General features: G+C 53.8%; 1 protein-coding gene across 1 annotated transcript in view; it reads left to right on the forward strand.

Annotated features, from left to right (window-relative positions):
- Positions 1 to 23,377, forward strand: part of OBSCN (obscurin, cytoskeletal calmodulin and titin-interacting RhoGEF) — a 119,480-nt gene extending 96,103 nt beyond the window's left edge. The window contains exons 75-96 of the mRNA XM_084760935.1: positions 258 to 290; positions 437 to 535; positions 646 to 864; positions 1,469 to 1,529; positions 1,861 to 1,931; positions 2,750 to 2,872; positions 3,029 to 3,168; positions 3,812 to 4,012; positions 4,163 to 4,245; positions 4,679 to 4,852; positions 5,692 to 5,848; positions 6,300 to 6,416; positions 6,522 to 6,686; positions 6,856 to 7,014; positions 7,161 to 7,338; positions 8,301 to 8,414; positions 14,393 to 14,560; positions 14,813 to 14,915; positions 15,221 to 15,350; positions 16,191 to 16,302; positions 19,811 to 19,853; positions 21,764 to 23,377. Coding sequence (XP_084617061.1) covers positions 258 to 290; positions 437 to 535; positions 646 to 864; positions 1,469 to 1,529; positions 1,861 to 1,931; positions 2,750 to 2,872; positions 3,029 to 3,168; positions 3,812 to 4,012; positions 4,163 to 4,245; positions 4,679 to 4,852; positions 5,692 to 5,848; positions 6,300 to 6,416; positions 6,522 to 6,686; positions 6,856 to 7,014; positions 7,161 to 7,338; positions 8,301 to 8,414; positions 14,393 to 14,560; positions 14,813 to 14,915; positions 15,221 to 15,350; positions 16,191 to 16,302; positions 19,811 to 19,853; positions 21,764 to 22,904 — 3,791 coding nt within the window. The 3' untranslated portion in view covers positions 22,905 to 23,377. The remainder of the gene's footprint in view (positions 1 to 257; positions 291 to 436; positions 536 to 645; positions 865 to 1,468; positions 1,530 to 1,860; positions 1,932 to 2,749; positions 2,873 to 3,028; positions 3,169 to 3,811; positions 4,013 to 4,162; positions 4,246 to 4,678; positions 4,853 to 5,691; positions 5,849 to 6,299; positions 6,417 to 6,521; positions 6,687 to 6,855; positions 7,015 to 7,160; positions 7,339 to 8,300; positions 8,415 to 14,392; positions 14,561 to 14,812; positions 14,916 to 15,220; positions 15,351 to 16,190; positions 16,303 to 19,810; positions 19,854 to 21,763) is intronic.
- Positions 23,378 to 24,607: the final 1,230 nt, after the last annotated feature.

Here is a 24,607-nt window from a genome sequence, read left to right on the forward strand (position 1 = left end):
CACATGCCCACGCATTCGGTTGTAGATCAAGGCTACAGGTCTGGGGAGGCTATGGATAGCAAGGATGGGTAGCAGGGCCACGTGGCCTGCAGCCACCCCCCATGCTGAGTGGTGAGTTCCACAGATCGCTGGCTGAAGTGTCAAGAGGTTTAGGTATCTTTGCCATAGGAATGTATGTATGAGGCATGTATGAGGTTAGAGGCTAGAGGTCAGAGCACCTTTGAGTGCTGAGAGTCTGATGTGCTCTGCGTTTTCAGGTGCCAGCGAACCGGAAGAGAAGCCAGCATCAGGTGAGATGGCCCCAGATGGGCACAAGAGGGCAGCAAGCCAGAGTGGGTGGACCTGGGCCTGACTGCCACAGAAATGTGGATGGCCAGTGGGCATAGGTTTCAGGGGATCATGAGGGGATCCCTAGGGGCTGGCTGTGTCATTCCAGATGTGCACGAGCAGCTGGTGCCACCTCGGATCCTAGAGAAGTTCACGCCCAAGAAAGTGAAGAAGGGCTCCAGCATCACCTTTTCAGTGAAGGTGGAAGGTGAGGAGACTGTCGTGAGGAAGATGACAGCTACCCGCAATGCTCTTCTGTCTTTGGGGAGGGCCCGGCTCCTGGTGTCGGGGATGGACTCTCTGCCCTCTGTCCCTCAGGACACCCGGCCCCCACCGTGCATTGGCTCAAGGAGGAGGCAGAGAAGGGGGTGTTGTGGATCGGCCCTGAAACCCCTGGCTACACCATGGCCAGCTCTTCCAAGCAGCACAGCCTGGTCCTGCTGGACGTGGGCCGACAGCACCAGGGCACCTACACATGCATCGCCACCAATGCTGCTGGCCAGGCGCTCTGCTCTGCCAGCCTGCACATCTCCGGCTGTGAGTGAAGGGTCAGGGGGTAGGCGAGAGCATGTGTATGGGGAGGGGCACCAGAGATGCACAGTGCACAGACTCAGAGGCTTCTTGGGGGGGTGGAGGGGTCATGAGACCGGATTTCTCTCCCACCTTTCCTTCTCCGCCAGCATCAGGACACCTCTAGAGCATGTCAGGTCTCAGATACAGGGGAGTTTGGTGTGGGGTTTCAGAGTCTCCAGGGTCCAGCACTCATGTCTGATCTGTATAGGAGGCTCCAGGGTGAACTGAGCCCTCTGTTTCAGAGCTTTGCTCAATCTCCTGTGGGCTGGCTGGCACTTTGAGGGGAGACTCATGTTCTTGGTGTGCTCAGAGCTCAGGGACTAGGGTCCAGGTTCCTGGGGGAGCTCAAGTGCCTCAATTAATAGATATAATTATTAATTATATATTAATAATTTTTTTGGAGGGCCCAATAGCGTGTTCCCCAGCTACGCTGTAGTTTGAACCGAGGACCTTCTGCTTATAAGGCAGATGTGATAACCACCACACTGCGGGGGCCCCTAATTATATATTAATAATTAATTATTTAAAGCTTCAGGGCTCAGGCTGATGGCTCTCACTCTCTTAACAGTGGCCAAAGAGGAAGAGCAGGAGAGAGTGAAAGAGGCTCTCATTTCTTCCTTCCTGCAAGGGTGAGTAGAGGCTATCCAAAGGCCCCAGGGCTGAGATCACAGAATAGGCCTGGGAGCTGGGAACAGGACAAATCTGCTGCTGGTGGAGACCACCCTGCCCTGCAGTATAGACCAGCTGTGGCGTGCACAGCCTGTGTGCGTGGGGCCTCCCCTTCCCCTTCCTCGCCATAGTTTCTCCAGTGTAGAATGAAGGCTTCTCAGGATCCTTCTGGAGTGAAGATGATGACCAGTGTCCTAGGCCATTGCCTTCAGACCCTCCTCCTGTCAGGAGCCTCTGCCCAGGGCTGGAAGCTCCTACCTCAGGCCTCTCAGAATGCACCTGTCTCCACAGGACAAGCCAAGCTATTTCAGCCCAGATGTCGGAATCTGCAGGTTTTGCTGATCTTGTTGGGCAAAAGAAAGGTACAGGCAGGGTGGGCACGCCCTGCACCCTGAGCCCTCCCCCCCACCCCACCCCTAACCCCCCCACTCGCTACCCCTCTTGAGCCAGGCTGTGTGAAAAGGAAGCTGCCTGGTAACGGTTCTGGGTCAGGGGTCTCCACACTCCTGTGGGCTGTGGTTCGGTTGGAGCCAGAGCCATTTATGACCTCAGTGGATCCGGGAGCCTGTGGGATCCCCAAGGGAAGCCTAGCCTAGATGGCTGAGCTCACACTCAGTGGGCTGTAGAGGCTGGCAAGCCAGGCATCAGGAGCAGAGGTGACATGTGCCATACCCCAGGTCTTCCACAGCCTGGTAACTGAGGTCTGACCCCTATGCAGCTTTATTCTCTTTTTTACCTGTGGCCATGCTGGCCACCTGCTGCCAGGGTGTCTACTGTCCACAAGCTACCTGCTGTTCAGCTGTGCCTGCTGCTCCCTAATCAGAGCCCGGATCCTGGCTGTCCTGTCCACTCCCTGGTTGTCTGTTGTCCTTTGACTGCCCAGTGGGTGCCTTGTTGATCCTTACTCGACCTGTGTCCAGAAATGCTTTCTCACGTTCTTGGCCCCATTGGCTACATCTTGGCTTGGACCACAGCCAACCTTCTGTGACTTCACACAACCAGCCTCGCCACCCCTGCCCTAGAGGTCGCTCTCCTTGTCAGACCTCAGCACAATTAGGAAGCCTGGCCTCACGTGCCTGGCATCCCTCAGGGCCAAAAAATGGGCCTGCAGTGTAGGGGATACTCAGAAGACAACTCAAGGAGGATGGTTCATTGAGGGTCACTTTTGTCGTCACCCCAGGGGAGTCCCTGGTGGCTGAGGAGGCCCATGGGCACCTGTCTCTCGCTGAGGTGGGCACAGAAGAGTTCCTGCAGAAACTCACCTCGCAGATCACTGAGATGGTGTCGGCCAAGATCTCTCAGGGTGAGGTGCTAGTGCGTGTCCCAAGGGGGGTGGGGGTGGGGCCGAATGCCGGTGAGCAAGGACAGAGGCTCTCCTGCCTCTGAGAACTGGAAACCGTCTGGAGGTCGGGGGTGCGGTGAGGTGGGGTGGGGCATCATGACCCTTGTGCCCATCCAGCCAAGCTCCAGGTGCCTGGAGGTGACAGCGATGAGGAGTCCAAGACGCCATCTGCTTCTCCTCGGCATGGCCGGTCACGCCCTTCTTCCAGTGTTCAGGAGTCCTCTTCAGAGTCGGAAGATGGGGACTCCCGTGGTGAGGTAGGCGAGGGAGGACCTTTGGGGGAGCATAATGTGGAGGGGGCTCCCGGAGAGAAGATATACAGATAAAGAGGTACTGGGAGAATCTCAGGGAGGTGTCCGGAAGTGAGTTCACTACCGGCCGTCTGGAGGTGAGCTCCCAGCTTGAGGGAAGCAGTGCATGCCTTCTGTTCCCAGGACACACTGGGACCAGGTCTATTCCCCCGGAATTCCTGGTCCTTCTCCGGCCTCCTTTTCACCCATCCTTCTTCCTTTCCTCCTCTTTCCCTCCCTCCCTCTCCCTATGGTGTAGCAGGGCCCCTGTTAGATTCCAGGTGGCAGGGGATGAGATGTGAACAAATAGTATACAAGTAGTCCCAACTAGAGGCCCCGAGGCTGGGGTGTTTTCCTTAATGGGGAAACCAAGAGAAAATACCCCCGCCATTTGTGTGGGACTGGGAACCAATACATGTACTAAACATCTCCCAAGGTTCCTGTCCTGTGGCCAGGGGCTTGGATGATACCTTTTTGGGTCTCCCAAGTCAACATCTTCCCCAGGGTTTTGGGAAGCTTCTCACCTTCTCTGGTGGCTGCTGGGGTTCCTGACAGGCCTGGCTGGCGACTCTATGCCTGGCAACTCATTTCCTCTCCCTTACCCAATCAGATCTTTGACATCTATGTGGTCACAGCTGACTATCTGCCCTTGGGGGCTGAGCAGGATGCCATCATTCTGAGAGAAGGCCAGTATGTGGAGGTCCTCGATTCAGCCCATCCCTTGCGTTGGCTTGTGCGCACCAAGCCCACCAAATCCAGCCCTTCCAGGCAGGGCTGGGTGTCGCCTGCCTACCTGGACAAGAGGCTCAAGGTACTTGGCTGGGGGAACTCAGGGGAGAGAGGCTTCAGGGTCACCAGCCTAGAGGACTCTGGCATTTGTTGTCCCCATTTGGAGGATAGGAGCCCTCAGGGGCAGAGCCAGAGCTCAGACTGCCTCTCACAGATGCCTGTTTCTCGCCAGCTGTCTCCTGAGTGGGGGCCCACCGAGGCCCCTGAGTTTCCTGGGGAGGCTGTGTCTGAGGATGAGTACAAGACAAGGCTGAGGTGAGTTTCTCGTAGAGCTTTCCCTGGCTGGCTCACAGCTCATGGAGGCCTGGTGTGTGCCCTCTTTCAGGGTCCAAATGGAGTTCTGGCTTGCTGCTGTTATGGGGGCCTGTGAACGCCTCTTCTGTAGCAGGGAAGGGTAGAGAACAGAGCGGGCACCAGTCTGACGCTGATTCCTGCGGTGTCCTCTCATGGGCTATGCCACATTACTCCTCTGGTGGGAGGGCAGTCAAGTGGAGACTGCTTCCTCTCAGGTGCCCTTCATCCCTTCTCTGAGAGTTGACCGTGGGCTTCAGGTAGCAAGAAGTGCCTGAATTTAGAAGTTGAGGGAATGGGGGCTGTGAGTCCTGTCACGATGCTGTTCCCAGGGCCTTGGAGGGGGCAGGAACCTGTGGGCGCTGGAGCCACTGAGTCTAATGGCTTCTTCTGCCAGCTCTGTCATCCAGGAGTTGCTGAGTTCAGAGCAGGCGTTTGTGGGTGAGCTGCAGTTCTTGGAGAGCCACCACATGAAACACCTGGACCGATCTCCCCGGGTACCCACAGCTGTGGCCAGCCAGAAGAAAGTCATCTTTCGTAACGTGCAGGACATCAGCCATTTCCACAGCGGGTAGGAGGGTGGGGCCGCGTGCACTCACACGTGGGTATGGGCACACAGCAGGCTAGGCCCCATGGAGGGTGGGCAGGAACTGAGAAAGAGGATAGGCTGTGCTAGTGTGTCACAAGGCAGGACTTCCCTTACTGTTTATCTGGGTTATGGAGGGTAAAGCCTGCAGCATGCCTGCCTCTGACTAGTGTGTGCACAGCCCAAAGGCATGTAGAATTTCACGTGCAGGCATACATATGCACGTGCATACATGTGTAGATGTATAGCTCCCACACTGTGCATGCCTATGTGCTTGATGTGTGTGTGTACACTTGCACACACATGCACACACTTGTACTTATGTGTCTGCTCATGGATATACTAACATTTCACACCCTGTACTTGTGTATACCTCACAACATACATTACCAACATGTGCACACATATGCAGGTTTCTATACATGTGCTGTCACATAGGCATACAACTATACCTGGGCATGTACATGTACACACCAAGGTGAGTGTACACCACAAATGTGCACACTGTATTGCGCATATACGATGTCTGCACATGTATATGTTCACATATGAGCATGTTTGTGTGTATATGCATGTATGTGTTTAGAAAACCTGCCTATGTATGTACCCACATATGAATGCTCTTGTACACACGCACATATAATATATGTCCGTACTCGTGCCTGGACAGATGGGCACACAGCCGTGCACTTCTGGCACACGTGACTCAATATACTCTGCCCCACAGGGCTCAGGCCCTGATTAGGATCCTGGCCTTCCTCTAGAGGGACATTTCTGGAGCTGGTTGATGGAGGGAGGTGCTGACACTGTCCCCTTTGTGGCAGCTTCTTGAAGGAGCTGCAGTGCTGTGACACCGATGACGACGTGGCCATGTGCTTTCTCAAGAACCAGGAGGCCTTTGAGAAACACCTTGAGTTCCTGGTGGGCCGAGTGCAGGCTGAGTCAGTGGTTGTCAGCACCCCAGTCCAGGAGTTCTACAAGGTGCCTCCTGCCCGCCAAGCCCACCCACCCTGCTTGCCCCTCCCAGGCCCCAGTTCTTGTCCAAATTGCTGTCTAAGTTGTAGCTCCACTGGTCTACGTGGCCAGCCTAGGTCCATCTTCCTCAACCCACATCACTGCATACCCCCACCGCCTACTTGCCTGGGAAAAGCAATACGGGTACCCACATCTCCGTATTCCTCAGTTGTTACATAAGCTGCCCAAGGCCTTTGCCACCACCAGTGAGATGGTGACCCAGTCTCACTTGCTACAGGCTTGTGTGCGTCAACACCTTTGGTGTCATCCTGTAGCTCTCAGGGGGCATAGCCATGACTGGGTGGTTCAGGGTTGTTGGGGCTGTGACACCCCTGGAGCCTAGCCTCCAGATCAAAGTGACCCTAGCCACAAAGAGACTATGCATCCATGCACAAAACCAGTTTTATGGTTCCTACAGAAATATGCAGAAGAGACCCTGTCGGCAAAGGACCCCACACGGCCACTTCCACCTCCTCTTCAGCACTACCTGGAGCAGCCAGTGGAGCGGGTGCAGAAATACCAGGGCTTGCTGAAGGTGACATACTCCAGCCTCCCCTCCACAGGCTGCACCTGTTGGGGGAGAGGGGATTCCCCGGGGTTCAGAGCACGCTGGGTCCATGACTCTTGCCTTTCACCCCAGGAGCTAATCCGCAACAAGGCCCGCAACCGGCAGAACTGCGCACTGCTGGAGCAAGCCTACGCCGTGGTGTCTGCCCTGCCTCAGCGTGCTGAGAACAAGCTGCATGTGTCTCTCATGGAGAACTACCCAGGAACCCTGGAGGCTCTGGGAGAACCTATCCGCCAGGTGGGGCTGCGGGGTACCTGGAGGGGAGGAGGGCGCTATGTGTGGCTTTTGGACGTGGGAGATTGTAGACCATTGCATGACGCTGGTGGGGAGCTGGATACGTGGCTGTCAGTGGGGCTGCATCCACGGGGGAGGCGCGGCCAACCAGAGCCCCGTTTCACACCTCCAGGGCCACTTCATAGTGTGGGAAGGAGCTCCAGGGGCTCGGATGCCTTGGAAGGGCCACAACCGGCATGTCTTCCTCTTCCGAAACCACCTGGTCATCTGCAAGCCCCGGAGAGACTCTCGGACCGACACCTTCAGCTACGTGTTCCGGAACATGATGAAGGTCTGTGTGTGGAGGGGCCGCCGAGGACAAGGGGATGCGCAGCGTGGCTGGGAGGCCTGTCTGCCTCTCGGGGCTGTTCCAGGGTAGCCTAAGTGCATCCCTCCTGGGTCCCGCATCATCTGAGGGTGGTCCCACTCTCCCCACAGCTGAGCAGCATCGACCTGAATGACCAGGTAGAAGGGGATGACCGCGCCTTTGAGGTGTGGCATGAGCGCGAGGATTCTGTGCGCAAGTACCTGCTCCAGGCGCGGACAGTCATCATCAAAAACTCATGGGTGAAAGAGATCTGTGGCATCCAGCAGCGTCTGGCCCAGCCTGTATGGCGTGAGTATTCTTTAGTGGGTCACAGTGGTGAACACAGGCTGGGGACCTGACCCCTTTACCTTAGTTGTCCAGCTGGGCTGTTGGGACCCTGAGTCTCAGGTAGTTGGATGGCACCACCTTGGCCCTTGCCTACTGGGTGTGAGGGGGTGAGTTGCTTTGAGGGGGGCAGAGGGCTCCAGTCTCTCCTCTGTCAGCTCTGGGTGGGGTATAATATTTGCATCCTCACAGTGAAATCCAGCAGCATATCAGGTTATCCCTGACCAGGGAGAGGACACTTTGGGGGCATGGTAGGGAAGATCCCACATAGAGACCCCATCTCAGAACATCCATCTATATTCTGCAAGAAGTGGGGGAAACTTGTGCCCTGGACCAGCCAGAACAGAATCGCCCAAACTATATATATATATGTTTTAAAGTAATTGATTAACTTTTGGTAGTGCATTCATGTGTGTGCACATGTATGTAGACATGTGTGTGTTGGTATGTGGGCCTGTTTACATATGCTGGAGCCAGAGGAGGACCTCACAGGTGTTCTACTCAATCACCCACTCTGTGCCTTATTTCTTTGAGACAGACTTTCTCACGGAATCTGGAGCTTATGTTTTTGGGGGGAGGCTGGCTGGCCAGTGAGCTCCAGATACCTGCCTGTCTCTGTCTCTACAATGCTAGGGATGCAGGCACACAAGGCTATGACCTCATGCGGGTGATGGAGATTCAAACTCAGGTCTCGTGCTTGTATAGCAAGTGCTTTACCTACTGAGGACTCTCCCGGAACTCCTCATTTGTTTTTACCATGGTCCCCATCCCTTCCCACTGAGCATCCAACTTACCTCATTCACTTTTGATTCTGGGACCCCAGATGGGGTATTTGATGGGGTAACCTGCCAGGGTATATGCTATTAAGACTATAGGCCTGACCTGCTACACACATAACATTGGGGGGTCCCCTTGGGTACCCGCAGGTCCCCCTGATTTTGAAGAAGAACTAGCTGACTGCACAGCTGAGCTGGGTGAAACGGTCAAGCTGGCATGCCGAGTGACTGGGACACCTAAGCCTATTGTTAGCTGGTACAAAGGTAGGCCTCAGGGATGAGGGTTTCCAGCCTTACTGTGGGATGCTGGCTCTGCAGCAGGGATGCATCTCAGCAGAGTATGGGGTCTGGCCAATGTTACATGAGGCCTGAGAGGCAGGAGACAGGAGGACCTGGTCAAGAAGAGGATGATGATGTTGGGTAGGAGAACAGGTGATGGACAAATAAATAAACCTAAAGCCAGATAGTGTTGTGGCTACCCAGAGGACTAGTGTCATGGGAAAGTGACAAGAATCAGGACAGCCCTCTGAGATGATAGGTCTGAAAACGTCTGCATGAGTGAAAGGCAGACATGAGGTCCTGAGTAAAACAAAAGCATGACACCGAGAAGCAGCTCTGGTCAACATGTCACATGTCACAGCACACGTCATATGAGGAAGTAGAGCTGTGAGGATGAAGGGGGCTTCAGACAGTGCTGGGATTAACGGTGCAGGTGCACATGCCTCACCCAGCTGTGATGGGCGGAGCTGCAAAGGTCAGAGTTTCCAACTGATCTCAACACTGACACCACCTGCAAGTTGGGTCCCTAAACCCTTTATTCCTGCCACCGACTATGCTTCTCTGATGCCAATTTCAGAGCTCTCCAAGAGCACCCACAATTCTGCTGCCAACTGTGAGAATCCCCAGAGTCCCTCATTTCCAATTTACCCACTCCATGGGCTCACTGGAGTTCAACAGGGCTGTTCCATTCAGGGTTGTCTTTTACTGCAAGAGAAGGGGCCAGACTGAAGGCAGCTGGACCGAGCCCATGGGTCCTCATGTGTATTCTTTCATGTATCCCTCCCAGTGGAGTCATGTGGTCAGCATCCTTGTCTCCAGCATCAGTGTGTGATACAGAGAGGAACAGAGCAAGGAAGACCATCCGAGCCTTCCAGTTCGTGGAACTAACCGGGTCTGGGTCAGTGGCCGTGCCTGACTTCTCACATGGCCAACCTCAGTCTGAAGTCACATTGACACTGCCAGAGTCCAGAGTGCCCACCACAGGCACTATTGATGTGAGGTGTCTGTGTGGCCTAGAGCTCGTACCATGAACTCGTCGTTGGCATTGGCGGGTTCTCTAACTTCCAGAGTCTGAGGAGATGAGGAACAGTGAGCAGCTTGAGAGAGAGAGAGGGACCCTCACAAGGATGAGGGCAGATGGCCATCTTGACAGTGACCAGTCCTGAGACTGAAAATGTGCCTCTGTGCCCACCCACTTACCTGTGGAAGACCCCATCACAGATCATACCTTGCACATACTTGTATGCGCATGACACACGTATATAACATGGACATTGCACCGGTGCATACTGAAACATGCCACATGCATGAACGCAACACACAAGTATACACTAAATACACATACTTGTACGGATACACACTAGCTTGTGTACAGATACATACATATGCATATATATGCATATGTAGACTACATAGGTATATTCAAAGACAATACTCATACATACAAATACACTACAGACACAGGCATAGAGGCCTACTAATATACATGTACAGATACATGCTCCACACAACTACACATGCACACATACATAAACACTGCAAATGTATAGGTTTATAGACATGACACAATATTGAAATGCAGGCATACATAGACATAAGTCCCAAAGCCACTTTGGCTCCTGTGATGCAGCAGGCAGGAGCATCCTGCATCATGTCTAGTTCTCATTGGGCGGCAAGAGTAGAGGAACACGTGTCCAGCTCTTGGTGGTAACCTGGGTGTCATCGCTGCCCTGGGTGTCATCGCTTCACACCAGTGGTTCTCAACCTGTGGGTCGCGACCCCCTTTGGAGTCACATCTCAGATATCCTGCCTATCCGTATATTTACACTATGACTCATAACAGTAGCAATTACAGTTTTGAAGTAGCAATGAAAATAACTTTATGGTTGAGGGGTCACCACAGCATGAGGAGCTGTATTAAGGGGTCAGAAAAATTAGGACGATTGAGAACCACTGCTGTAGAGCAAGGCTCCAGGAAAGATTCACTTGTGACCACTGCTCCCGGGGGTGAAGGGATTTTTCACAGTCTTCTCTCTCTAGCTGCACAGAACCTGTCCCTTTACCTAGCCACGCCTTCCATACATCCAGAAGTCAGATGTAGGAAGAAAAACACCTTTTCTTTTTGAAGATTTATTCTTATCTATGTGCATGCCACATGGGTCAGCATGTCCATGGAGGCCAGAAGAGGGCGGTAGACCCCATGGAGCTTGAGTTATAGGCGTTCGTGAACCACTTGATGTGGCTTCTGGGAACCAAACTCTCATCCTTTGTGCTAGGAGCTGAACTCCGGTCCTCTCTCGAAACCTCTGAGCCGCCTTTCCATCCTCCACAGCCAAGTTTTTAATTGGCCTGTTTTGTTTTCTTGATATTTAGTGACAAACACCTTTTCATAACAACAAGGCCTTAGGTGGGTTTGAACCCCTGGTGCCCCATCTCTCTTGGCTGGGTTGTTACCAGGGAGCTGGAGCCCTGTGGCCACAGCTCTGTCTTTTCTTCCTGGTTATTATCCCACTAAGGAACCTGGAGAAGAGGCAGTCTTTGTTGAGGCGAGCTGGGGGTGGGGAGAGTCACTTTCAGTGACTCAGAAATGTTAAAGTTGCATGTGCCAGAGGAGATTAAGAGGCAGTCAGGGCCTCAAGTGGATGTTGTGAATGGTCATCAAGATGGCAAGAGGGTCATGTGACACCATGTGGCACCATGTGGCAACGTGGCTCATGTTGGCCACAAGGCCACATGCATTGACCAGAAGCAGTATGTTAAGATGAATGGCAGGTCTCATGGGATCATCTGCCAGGGTAGAGGTGTGGGTACCCCATGCAACGCATCCATGTTCTCTGTAGACTTGAGACCATCTCTCAATAGCTTTCTGTCTACCGTGTAGCATAGTTTTGTGTCTGTGCAGCTGTGGGTGGGGCACAGTGACGTGGTGTTGTGGTGGCTCCATACAAGAGTCCTGGTAGTCTGGTGAGGTGTCCTCAATGTATCAGACGTCCATCTTTGTGGCCCCAAAGGGCATCTCCGTTAGCGTGCCTCTCCAGTTGTTTACGTGGCAAAGCAACAGCCTTCGCTAAGCAGAGTGGAGTGAGACTGAGCTGTAAGAATAGCTTTGATCTCCGCCCACCAAGTAGAGAATGGCACCTCTGCCCAGCTCTGGGTGCTGCCGGCTTTCTTCTTATCTGGACAATGAATGACTCATGGGTCCAGACCGTCAGGGGGGCACTGCAGTTTGGCATTGGGGTAGAAGGAGGAGGGCAGAGCGAGCACCCTGTTCTGGGAGGGGAGCTGTTTGTTCATATGAAGCTGGGAAGTGAGCTCTTTCCGTTTGGTGAGTGTGGCTGCATGGGCACTGCTCACCATACCTGCCATGGAGTCCAAACTGGCTCATCATAGAGTGGACATAGGACATCACTGAACTCAATGTCTGGCTCCCATCAGAGCCCCACAACATGCGAAGAGTTGATTTTTGAAAGTGATGTGTCTAGCGGCCGTGCCTCCCATGCCAGACACTTCAGTTGGCAGAGGGATGAGTCTCAGCAGCTTAAAGTTTGCCCAGGGCCGTGCACACGCCTGCTAATGTTAGAGCTTTCCTTTTCTGTGGCTGTGAGAAAGTACCAGAGTCTGTATTCTTTACAAAGTAAAGAGATTTCTTTTCATATCAGGGGTTGGGGGCTGAAAGTCCTAAAAAAGTATAGTGTCACCTGGTAAGGCTCCTGTCGGCTGGCATGTGGCAGTGCACATCAGGGTAGGAATACGTGTCAGATGGAGGAAACAACCATGGTAGACAGGAAGCAAGAGGGACTCGGGCTGAGCTTGCTCTCTGAATAACTGTTGAAAAACTGAGTTGCTCCTAGAAACCAGAAGCAATCCCTTCTCAAGGCACTGTCACCGGTGGCCTGGTTCACTTCACCTAGAGCCCTCCACGTAAAAGTTCTAGCCTCTCCGTATCATCCATGCTGGAGACCGAGCTCTCACCACAGGAACCTTCAAGGGACCCACCCTGAAACCATAGCAGTGCTCAAAGGGACCTTCCCCATGGGAGGGCAGTCTAGAAGGCCCACTGCAAGCTATAGCCCTTTGGGAATCTCTCAGGCCAAACTTCAGTGGCTGGGACCATGGAGAAGACACAGTGGGGGCACCCACCATTTTCAGGGGCCAAGAGTCCCGAAAGGCATTGGTTCCCCTGTGGAGGTCAGAGCACCAGAAGGACAAAGATCGGTTATTGGGAATGCCGGTGTGGTTCTGGAAGCTCCATGCTGGGGACAGAACCCTGAATCTTGGGTCTCTCAGCCAGGTCTGCTGGTAGAGCGCAGCTCAAGCCCAGGTATTTGAGACAGATGCTTCTAGGTTACCAATCAGAAGAACACTGATTCAGCAGAAATGGACTGCCAAAGGACCTTGAAGGTCGGAGTGCTGCATCCGGACTTAAAAGCACCAATGGATGTATATTACAGACCTTGTCTCAGGAACTCAAGGGGACTTTAGCTGTTATTATCCAAGGCAAATGAGGAGCCACATCTGGTGTCCCTAACACAGCCATCAGCGACTGCTAGTCTCGCCGAGGATGTTCACATCGATTGGGGGCTACATGGATATTGACTGAGCTAGCTCCCTGCCACCATACAAGGCCACTGAGTGTGACTTGACCTCCATGCATCCTTGGCCTCTTTCCTCTCCTGGGTTCCCTGTTGTCTCTGTCAGCCATTCTGGGAAGGGACACGGAGGCTGGGCCGGGCAGCAGTTAACTTCCTTAGCTGCCACCTTTCTAGGTGGAGTCTGTCCCATCTGAGTATGGCATGTCCACAGTGGAGAGAGCCACAAACATACTGGGCATCCAGAGGTAGAAGGCAAGGCCTTGGCCACCCAAAGGGTGCCTCCCACTGTCAGACTGGGTGGGGCTGAGATGTGGCACCTGCTGACACTCTCTCTCCGGGTCCCCATATTCTCTATACGATGGATTCCAGTCCCTCTGGGTCCAGGGAGACACAGCCAGGGCCACTGGAATATGCGAATCTGTTTAGTTTTACTAGTTTTTAAGGGCTGTGGAGTCTCTATGGCAAATACCTGTCCCTGGCCACCACTCTCCCAGGAAAGAAGCATGCTTGCCTGCTATGTTGACATGGGTGTTCATATGATAGCTTATGGGAGATTTTAGCCTTTGGATCTTTTCCCGTGAAGCCACACCTTCTCTTATAAGATAGGTGTCTCATGTGTTCATACATAGAAACATCCTGCCTTTAGGATGAGCTGGGTTGCTCTGCTGGACACACATTTTCCCAGAGTGGGAGGGCGGGGAGTTCTGGCTGCTCATGGCTGAGGAACCCCGAACTTTAACTGTGAGAGGAAAGGCACGAGGGTTTATAGCCTGGGAGCAGGGGCCCTCTGGTACTGAGGTCTGCTGGGATTGGAAACCCTGCATGCTTGTCTTGCTGTAGGACAGGGTCAGATGCAGGAGGAGGAGAAGGGCATTAGGGAACAACGGCTCATGCAGGCTCTAGGCTTTTTCAGGGTAGCGGAGACTGAGGGGAGGAAGTTCATATCAAGTATGCTGGACATTGTCACCACGTAGGATCCCTGGAGAGGGGGCAGTCATAGGAAGTGGAGTGACCAAGAAGCCAGCTGGGTTTATTGAGTGTCTTTTACAATTCTAGGCCCATTCAGTCTCTGTTTCTAGAATGTTGAAGTTGGACAGAGACAGAGATCTGAGTCAAGGCCCTTACGGAGAGACACTGAGAGAGGGAGAGGGGGGAGGGAGGGATGGGGAGGGGCAGGGGCAGAGAGGGAGGAAAGGAGGAAGGGAGAGAGGGAGAGAGAGGGAGGGAGGGGGAGAGAGAGACAGACAGAGAGAGAGAGAGAGAGAGAGAGAGAGAGAGAGAGAGAGAGAGAGAGAGAGAGAGAGAGAGAGATTACTCCCAGGCATCAGCCTTTTGGGCCTTATTCCATGAAAGCCTGCCCCTGCTTTCCAGATGGGAAGCCAGTTGAGGTGGACCCGCACCACATCCTCATTGAAGACCCTGACGGCTCCTGTACCCTCATCTTGGACAACCTGACTGGCATAGACTCTGGCCAGTACATGTGTTTTGCCGCCAGTGCTGCTGGCAACGCCAGCACCTTGGGGAAGATTCTAGTACAAGGTGAGCAGAGGGAGCTGTCTAGTGTGATGGATACAGTCCACAGGTCCAGAATATAGGTTGTGGTGGGGCTAGTGTGTGGGGTGAGCCTGAGGGTGTGGAGCAGGCAGGGTGACGTGGGGGGTCTCCCTGAGACTCCCAGAAGAAAGTCACCGTGGGAAGTAAAGCTATCCCAGTCTCCACCCAAGTGCTCCCTTAGCTCCATCACAGACATCTTCCTGTCTTTCCTACCCTTGTCTGCCTCCGCGCCCACAGTGCCCCCACGATTTGTGAACAAGGTCCGGGCCACACCCTTTGTGGAGGGGGAGGATGCACAGATCACCTGCACCGTGGAAGGCGCCCCATACCCTCAGATCAGGTAAGGCCCGGTCTGCAGCTCCTGCCAGTGGTGGGAGGGGCTGAGCACCATGATCTCCCAAGCCAGGGAAGTTGTACATGGGTCACTGGAAAGTGGAGTTGGTATCATGGGGTTGTGACTCCTGCTGGACATAGTGCCCTCTGTGGCTGGGAAAACATGGCTGAACTGTGGTTTCCAGGAGGGGACCTGGGGCAGCAGCTCTAAGCACAGGTAGCTTTGTCTGGGGGTGCCCTGAGCACCCTGAGGGTACAATGAAGATGGCTCTGGCAGGACACTGGCTCACAAGACCTTCTGGATGGTTCCAGGTGGTACAAGGATGGTGCCCTGTTAACCCCGGGCAGCAAGTACCGGATGCTAAACGAACCCCGCAGTGGTGTGCTGGTGCTGGTGATCCGAGGGGCCAGCAAGGAGGACCTGGGACACTATGAGTGTGAGGTGAGGCATGTGTGTGAGGGACAATTTGTGTCCTCTGGGGTCTGGTCAAGCCCAGGACTCACTGTATAGGTGTGGATGCTCTAGGCTGACCAGAGGATTTCAGACTGCTGTCACCCACCAACCCGAACCACCTGTCCTCTGACTCGTAGCCCCTCCTGTCACATTAGGCTGGGCCCTGCTATCTTGTCCCCTTGCCATTGTCCACACCATTTCAAGATGATGCTTAACATCTGCCATTTAGAGGAGACCAATGCTGGCCTCAGCTGTCACTCACGAATGTAAAAAAATATAGCGCCATCTACCGGGTGAGTCTGGCATTGCACAGGGCAGAGCTCAGGCTTGCTCTTGCAGGCTCTGTGTCCTCAGGCCTGAGGCAGAGACCAGTCTGAATCCTCTGGCCTGTGTCCAGCTTTTAGTAGAGCTCTTGTCTGGAAGCCAGCCTCCTCTGTGTAGCATCAGCTGGGACCCTAGAGCATCTGACTCCCATAAGACTTCCTGGAAGCCAGGGTATCCAAATTAACTCTGGATTAGATGCTACAGATACCCAGGGCCATGTAGTGACTTAAATCAGCTAACTCCAGTTTCAGGTTTTTATCATTCTATTTCAAGTGCTCACATCCTCCCTCTCTTCAGCTGGGCAGCCACATCCTGCCCTGGGGAGGGAGAGAACAGTCTCCATATTATAGGTCACCAGGGAGCCCATGACCTGGCTAGGAGCCCTTTGCACTTGGCAAAACACACTCAGGGTAGTGACTCCATGCTAGACCATCAAAGTGGTCTAGGGCACAGATCCCTGGAGGAGCCTGGGTTCTTAGTGGGCCTCTGTTGTCCCTTTGGCAGTTGGTGAACCGGTTGGGCTCAACACGTGGTGGTGGAGAATTATACATGCAGAGCCCCGCACTGCGTGCCCGGGACCAGCACCACCGGGAACAGCTTGTGGCTGCCGTGGAAGGTAGGTTCCGTGTCTATCTGTGCTGTCTCCGTGACATCCGAGTTTTAAGCCCCAGGATGGAGCCTTCACTGGTCTGGAAAGAGCCTGGTGGAACTGAAACGATCATCTCTGTTCCTTAGAGGAGAGAGGGGGCTAGCATCTCAGGGTGGAGAGTGATGGAGGCTGGATGTTGGGGAGGCTGTAGCTGCCAGGGTCATGTGCGCAGCTGCGAGTGCCGGAAGGCTTTGAACCCAGAGTGAGAGCTGGAGGTTACCCTGGATGATGGGGATCCCACAGTCCTACTCAATCGTTGTCTCTGCAGAAAGGACATAGCAGGGCTTACATCCACTCGAGTGGTAGTGCTCATGGAGGCTCTGTGCGGGTGGCAGCAGGAAAGGGTGAGGGGTCCAGCTGATGGCGGGGGCAGGTGTCAGGATATCCCATGGGGAAGGACTCCCTGTGAGAGGCACAACACTGCAACAGCACAGTGCCTTTGTCTTGGCTCAGGGCTACTCTTGGGGTGCTACGGGGGCGGGGTGGGGTAGGGGTGGAAGTAAGCGATAAAAATAAACCTCACTAAGGGCTAGAGAGATAGCTAAGTGGCTAAGAGCATGTGCTGCTTTTGCAGAGGACCTGAGTTCAGTTCCCAGCGCCCCTGTCAAGCAGCTCACAACTGCTCGTAAATCTAGCTCCAAGGGATCTGGCACCGTCTCGTCTCTGTGTCTGTGCTTACATGTACAGACTCAAAATAAGGTGAATTTTGTTACTTAGCCTGGAAGATGTGAACAAATGTCTGTTCCCTCCAGACAGGGCATCAGCAATAGACCAAAGAAACAGCTCTACACATGTCTTAGTAAATTAATGAGGTTGCTGGGGGTAGAGGTAAAGGTGAGGGGTGACTTGCAGAAACATGGCTGACTCCAAAGGCAGCTGTTTCACTCCGAAGTCCATCCCAGCATGGGTGACGAATCTTGAAAGCTATGTCCCCGGAGCATGTCACCTACGCTGCACACCCTGCAAGCAGCTCTGTGAGTTGACTTAGTAACGGCTGCTACTTACATGACCTCACTTTCTAAGCTTTGTAAATTTTGTTCACTTCCTGCGTCTTCACGAGATTCCCTCATTAGAGGCAGGTTTCAGTTTGGAAGATACAGCCACACAGTATTCCATCCCTTCCTCTGCCTCTTACACTCTTTCTGATCCCTTTTTCGGATGTTCCCTGAGCCTAGGGAGGAATGGGGTAGGTGTCTGTCACGCATGGCTGAGTATGGCAGAGAAACTGCTGATTAGTTTTAGGAGCTAATGGAATATGGGTCTTTTCCTGACAGAAGCAGTAACTGATGGGTGTAAATACAAATGTTTAGAAAGCAATTTGACTGGTACATCACATCCAGTGACCAAAACAAATAGTAATTGCCTCCCCTCTGGGACCATAGGCTTTTTCCCTTCCTTGCTGTACCTTTATGTGAATTCCCTCCCATGGAACAGGCTTTAAATCTAATAGGAAAGTAGATGGTGGTCCCCCAGCGGTTGTACCACTGTTGTACCTTGCTTGAAATGTTAGTATTGTAGCACTGATGAGGACTGTTCATGGCACTTGTCCACCAGTGGTCCAACTGGAGCCTTCTGGCAACCAGCCAGCAAAGAGGAAACTTCTACTTCATTTTCAACCTTATTTTCCACGTCCTGTCTGTGTTCAGAGTGTGTGACATCTTCAGCAATAGGATCTCACCATTTAGTCCTGGATCCCTGCGGCCACTTCGTCCCAAGTGTCTTGGTTCTGTTGGCCCCTGGGCAGGCACCACTAGTGTCGTGCGACTTTTACTAGTGAGAGGAAACATTTATCCCAGACCATGGCACTGATGACAGACTAAGACACAGATCTACTGAAATCTAGCCTAATGAGCAGAAGAGGCGTGGCAGCGTGGAAGAGCAGGCCTTCAGGACTCACTGGGTTTGGATGTGTATCAACGCCTTGGGGAGGCAAGAAGGCTGGTCCTGGAGGAGCCTGGAGCCAGAGTCCTGCCAACCTGCTTCCTAACTCCCATCCTGCTTCCTGTTAACCCCGCAGCTCTGCAGTCGGAGTGGCCTGACAGAACTCTGTGGGTGTCGCTGCCCTCTTGCTTTGCCCTGCCTCAGGCTGGGAGCCCTGCTTTGCACAGCTGCAGCCTGTGGCTGCCAGTTACACCCAGGCCCAAAGCTGGGTTGTGAGCAAAGGAACCAGGAATGTAGCATCTCAGAGGTGTTGTGCCCACTGCTTTTGAGAGCAGTAAAGAGGGATCCGTTAGGGAGGGTGAAGGTGCTAGAACAGGGGGGGAACACTAAACACTGTGGCTGGATCCCAGACTCTCACTGTGAGATCCCTTCACATTAGAGGAAACCTACACACACACACACACACACACACACACACACACACACACACAGCCCTACAAACACATACATGCCTATACATATGTGCATGCACGTGTGACATGTGTGATTCCATGCAATAATGCACATGTACACACATGTATGCATGTGTATTCAAGCATATGTATATGCATTATAAGCATATATGTGCCTGGGTGCACAGACATGTATGTGCCTGTATATATAAGCACGTAGTAAATGCTTCTTCCACACACAGACACTGACTGTACTTTAACTCATGTGACCTCAGCTGAGAGGGGTTAACATGCTCTGTTGCCTTCCTCTGCGAGGCCTTGCAGCACACCGGCAGCCATGAGTTAGTGTCCCGGGCTACAATAACGGGCAGTTTCCCCACAAGGTTCTAAAGAAGGCTACTGAGATGTGGGGGGCAGGGGGGGTACTATAGGGGAAAAGCCCTCTCCCCAAGCTGGATGGAGACAGACACAGCTTGTTTCTGACGCTAGAGCTCCATATAGAAAGTGGGAACTGCAGGCCCCATTTACTAGCTGTCAGACAGAGGCATGCTGGGGTTGTCTCCACTGAGAGAGACAGGCCCACTTCCTACATGGTGGCACTGTCTACGGTCTGTTCCTAAGACGATATCTGTGGTGTCCCTGCACTGTGTGCGCCATTTTTGGAACACCAGGCTCCATCCCCCTTCTTAGTCTTTGTGATTATTTTTTTTGTAAAAGAGGACCGGCCACCTAGCCTAGCCTTAGGGTGGCTGCTGGCTCACTGTGCAGCTCCAGTCTCTCCCTTCCCCTCTCCGGCCTCAGATTCTGTGTCTGAGAATTGGAGCCATGTATGTGACAACTTCACAGGACTCTTGTGGCCTATGAACTAGGTACCCATCCCCAGCCCCTGTGGTACCCTAAGGACACTGAGTGTTTCCTTTGTGTGAGATGCAGGATTGACACCACCCATAGGGCAAGTAGTGTTCACAGACGAAGGAACTGGATCCCCCAACTACAAAGGCCTCCCCAGGAACAGACAGGCAGAGCCAGACCACGCTCCTACACCAAGCAGGTTGCTACGTTGCCAACACCGCTCAGACAGCTAAGCCCCCCCAGGTGCTGCTAGTCTGTAACGGTTGCTGTTCCGACTGTTTTCTTTGTAGTCACTGAGCAGGAGACAAAAGTCCCCAAGAAAACCGTCATCATGTAAGTGCAGGCGTGACTCTGATCTTCCTCTGACTGTCATGCCCATGCATGCTACTAACCTCCTCACCTTGCCAGCCCGTGTCCTTGCTGCCTGCCTGCCTGCCTGCCTGCCTGCGGATACAGCCTTCCCGCACACCATGGGTTATCAGCACCTTGCAGGTTCTCGCAGGCGCTCTCAACCACTTTCCCGTGTCTGTGGAACCACCACACACCACAGCTCTCTTCTGAGGCCTCAGAGCACACCCCACAGGGTGGTGATATTCTACACACTTCATGGTGGCTCAGCAGGCACTTTCCAACTGTTGGAGGAAGCTGGCAATGAAAGCCTCAATGGGCTCAAGATGGAACTTCTGCCCTTTAGTGTCTGAGCGTTTAGGGAATGTTAGCGACAAGAGCTTCCTGCAGCAGTGGATTCCCATGTCATAACCTGGCCGGTGCCCAGTGCAGCACTTAAATATGTCTAGTGCGACAGAAAGCCAAATCGTTGGATCTAAACTAAACAATGCTCCAATGGTGGGTGTTATAGCCCTGGGCCATTTGTGTCTCCAGGCCTAGCCCTTATGTTTAGAAGATGGGGCGAGATGCTCTGGGAAGTCAGGAGCCCATCTCAGGCCTGTCACCTGAGAGCCGTCCCCACCAGTTAGCCCTTTCTGTCTTCTCGAGTGCTTTCAGAGCTCAGACAGAACCCTGTGTATAGCTCCTAGGAGCTCAAAGCATGGTGAGCCCACAAAAATGTGGGATTGTGTGAGACCTGGAGACTCTGGGCAGCCTTCCCCTGGGAGATGCAAGGGGTTATAAGAGGCAGGAAAGCCCAGTAAGTGGAGGCCTCTTCTGCTTCATGGGTGGCCATGTTGCTGGAGACTCCTGTCTGGGGATCTTAGATGAAATGTGGGTTATCCTTCAATGTCCTTTATCCACCTCTCTCCCAGGGCCGGGTTTTCCCATGGTGCCACCCAGCCTATGCTCAGCACCCCAGCCTTGGAAAGGCCCCATGCTAGAGTCTGGCACAGATGGTTGTCCATACCTGCCATGTGGGGAGTAATATTATCAGACGCTTGGAGGCATCAAGACCAAAGTCCCTGGCCTCAGAGGAGACCCCAGTTAACCAGTATTTGTGACGTAGCCGTGGGAAAGTTCTTATTCATTCCATTTTTCTATCCACACCTCCACTGGGAGCAAGAAGCAATTAAGCCCAGACTCAAAAGCTTGCAAAGCCCTAGCTGATGCCTGCCACTTGCCCTGGTGACCATGTTTTGCCTCCTTCTCCTGTCACCCCGACTCCCATTTTGGAAGGTGGAACTCATACAGGGCAAAGGGCATGTGAGAAGCCACAAGGCCTATGGCAGCCTAGTAAAGTCCAGAGCCAAGTAGGCTATTTAGATGTCCTCCTTGGCCTGGTGAGGCCTCATTGTTCTCCTCCCAGAAACCAGGTCAGAGTTGGCTGAGTCCCGGGCCTGGTATTGCGCATGTGGCCGCTGCATCAGCCAGCATCAGTCCCTGTTAACTCAGGGGCTTCAGGCACTGAGAGCTCGCCAGATACTATTCCTCAGGGACAAAGCACAAAGCCAGCTCGGGGGGTGGAAAAGATGGGAGACCAGTGCAAGGGACATTGCAAAGCACACCTCACTTGGTGTCAGGAAGTACTTGGGGTTTTTACTTAAGACTACATACCGAAGGTCGAGGTTGACCATGGGAACTTTGTGCTTTGTTTCTTTGGTTTTCTGTTTTGTTTTCCTGGCTAGGGCCGTGCAGGTTGGGCTTAAGTGCATGTGTAGGTGTTTGTGTTATCTTACCCTCTGCTCACTCACACACGCACTAACTTGGGCTCTGACATATGCTGATGGCACTATGCTGGGTTAAGGTTGTGGGTCTCTGTGCCCATCTCTTCTTGGGCCCTCTCCCCTTACCAGAGAGGAGACCATCACCACCGTGGTGAAGAGTCCTCGTGGCCGACGACAGTCCCCCAGCAAGTCTCCCTCCCGTTCACCCTCCCGCCGCTCTGCAAGTCCACTGAGGCCAGGGCTGTTGGCCCCTGAAATGCTGTACCCACCGGGGACCAGCCTGTCCAGGAGGCTCGAGGTAGAACCAGGCAGGAAGGCTCCGGTGCCTTCATTGTATGTGACAGAAGCTGAGACCCACACTCCAGCTTCGAAGGCCAAGCCCAAGTGGTTAGAGGTGGAGGAAACCATTGAAGTCCGAGTGAAAAAGACAGGGTCGCGGGGTGCGTCTCCTGTCCGAGAGATGCCCAGCCGTGGAGAGGGGGTCCTCTTCACATTGCCTGGTGGGATCCCTGGCAGGGACCCAAATGCCAACAACTCCAACAACAAGAGTTTGTACCAGGAAGCCCGGACTTGGGGCCCTGCTGTGGTCCATGTTGGTGAACCCTTCGTCTTCCATGTGGACTCAGTGGGCAACGTGGACTGGGCATCTGCTAGTCTTGAGCCAGAGGGGGTCAGAGCCTCCCAAGAGGAAGAGAACACTGAAAAGGAAGAAGGAGGCAGTGACAGAGAAGAGAATAACTTCCTGATGGAAGAGCCCCAGGACACTGGCGACCTCCAGGGCCGTGACCCCAAAATCCTCACACACAATGGCAGGGTGCTGACATTGGCTGACCTGGAAGATTATGTACCCCAGGAAGGAGAGACTTTTGGCTGTGGGGACCCCACCCCCAGCACCCATGATGAACCTCCCTGTGAGGTCTCTGTGCTCCAAAGAGAAATCAGCGAGCCCACTGTGGGGCAACCTGTCTTGCTCAATGTGGGGCGTCCTCCAGGCCCCAGCGCCATACCCAGCTTCTTCAGGTCAGGGCCCCAGGTCCGCAGCCCTGGTGGGGTCTCCATCCTCTTGCGCGAGGCCCAGGCAGGCCAAGTGAGTGGCGCCCCTTGGACGAGCTCCTTCTGTACCCATGTCCAGAGTTCTGTAGATGGTGGCCAAGGTAGCTTCAAGACAGAGGTCTCCACCCAGACGGTGAGCTTTGGGGCCGTAGGAGAAACGGTCACTCTGCATTTTAACCCAGATGGGGGAGAGGCCCCAGGTCCCTCCCAGGGCTGATGGCTCACACTGGAGACAACGAGGTAAGGCAAGTGGCCCAGAGCCTTGGACCCTGCCAGGTGCCAGCATCTTATCCTGAAACCTACAGCTTACATCGGGGACCTCTCACCCCCTGTTCTTCTTCAGCCTGGGATTGAAGCCTTCCTTGCTTTCCTGCCCGGTCCTTCCTACCTCACTGGACCTATTCACTGCCGGGAGGATGAGGGGAGTGCCCGCAGCGTTGAACTATGCTGCTGTCACTTCAGAAGAGCCCTGGCCAGAAGCAGTTCAGAGACTCCCACTTTGGACTCTTCCCCGCCGCGCCCCCCCCCCCCACTCCCCGCCAAGGCCTTCTGTGAGGCTCTAGAAACAAGATGTGGACTTGGGTGTTTGCCCTGAGACGTATCCCCCTTGAGGGTCTTCCCTGGTGCTGCACCTAAGGCATGTGTGAACTTGCCACCAGCTCTGCAGTTCTTCACAGCTGTAGGGTGGGGTAGGGGGTGGGGGATGGGGGGTGGGGAAGCCCTGGCCATTGCCCTGATAAGAACAATAAACCAAGTCCCAGACTCTCCTCTCTGCTCTTTCTTGCTTGTTCACCTAGCAGCTCAGGGTCCTCTTGTAGCCACCTGCTAGACCTGCTCCCTTTTCTCAAGGTCACATCTCAGGTCATGTAGGCCTTTAGGGTGGCTGATTACCTGTGTGCCCTGACAAAGTGCATTGCAGGTCCCAGACTGCTTTGAGGTCTGCGGGTAGACTGGGGCCAGGGTATGGATCTGTCTTTGACAGTCTATGGGGCTGGTCCTTGGGACTCACAGTGTGACCAGGGAAACCACTAGAGTCACTTTTGGTCTGTCAGGGTATGAGCAGGCCTTCCTAAGCCCTGGATAGCTAAGGTCACTGTAGGACAAAGGAGGAGTCAGGAGTGAGACTGGGTGACCCGTGTGTCCCAAGCTCTTGGCATATAGGGGTCAATCTCACTGTCTGCAGAGGAGATGACCCGGGACCCTAGCACTTCTTGGTGACGGGATGGAGCCCAGGAGACCTATAGCCTTGAGGCCTGTTCTAAGGGTGCTTCTGGCTTCTTGGAGTTGGGAAGGAGGACTGGATGCCTGTCCAGCCTGGGTCTAGGGGTGTCAGATGCCTCAGAAGCAGGCACTGAGGAGGATGTGGGGAGGGGAAAGCTCTGAGCAGGGGCCTTGCTGGAAAATGGGTAGTCAGCAGCTCTGGGGCGTGTGTGTGTGTGTGTGTGTGTGTGTGTGTGTGTGTGCGTGTGCGTGTGCGTGTGTGTGCGTGTGCGTGTGCGTGTGTGTGTGCATGTGCGCGTGACCTCTATGTAGGGAAGCAGGTCTGAAAGAAGGCGGGGGGGGGGGGGGGGGAATTATGGGAGCCACACCCAGAAGAGGTTTAGAGTATTGGAGGTTACCTACCAGGAATTGGGTAGGGTCACTGGCCTGGGCTGGGCTTTGACCATTTAGGTGTGAGGCAGAAAGCTGTCAGCCACACAAGGTAAGGCCTGAGCTGCCCTGGGAGGTGAAATGTGCTCATGGCTTCCTGGGGACCCAATCGTATGGTTCCCCTGGCCTTTGATGTGCGCAGGTCTGATTTGGAGTTTAGAGGCAGCGTTGAGGGGAGCTAGGCCTGCATGGAAGGTGTGTGGGGCAGGAGGCACACTGAAGATGGGCGCTCTCTGAAGAAGACGTGCTTTCTCTTTAGCTTCGTGGAGG

This window comes from Acomys minous, assembly GCF_964271855.1.
Source record: "Acomys minous genome assembly, chromosome: 16".
Classification (NCBI taxonomy): domain Eukaryota; kingdom Metazoa; phylum Chordata; class Mammalia; order Rodentia; family Muridae; genus Acomys; species Acomys minous.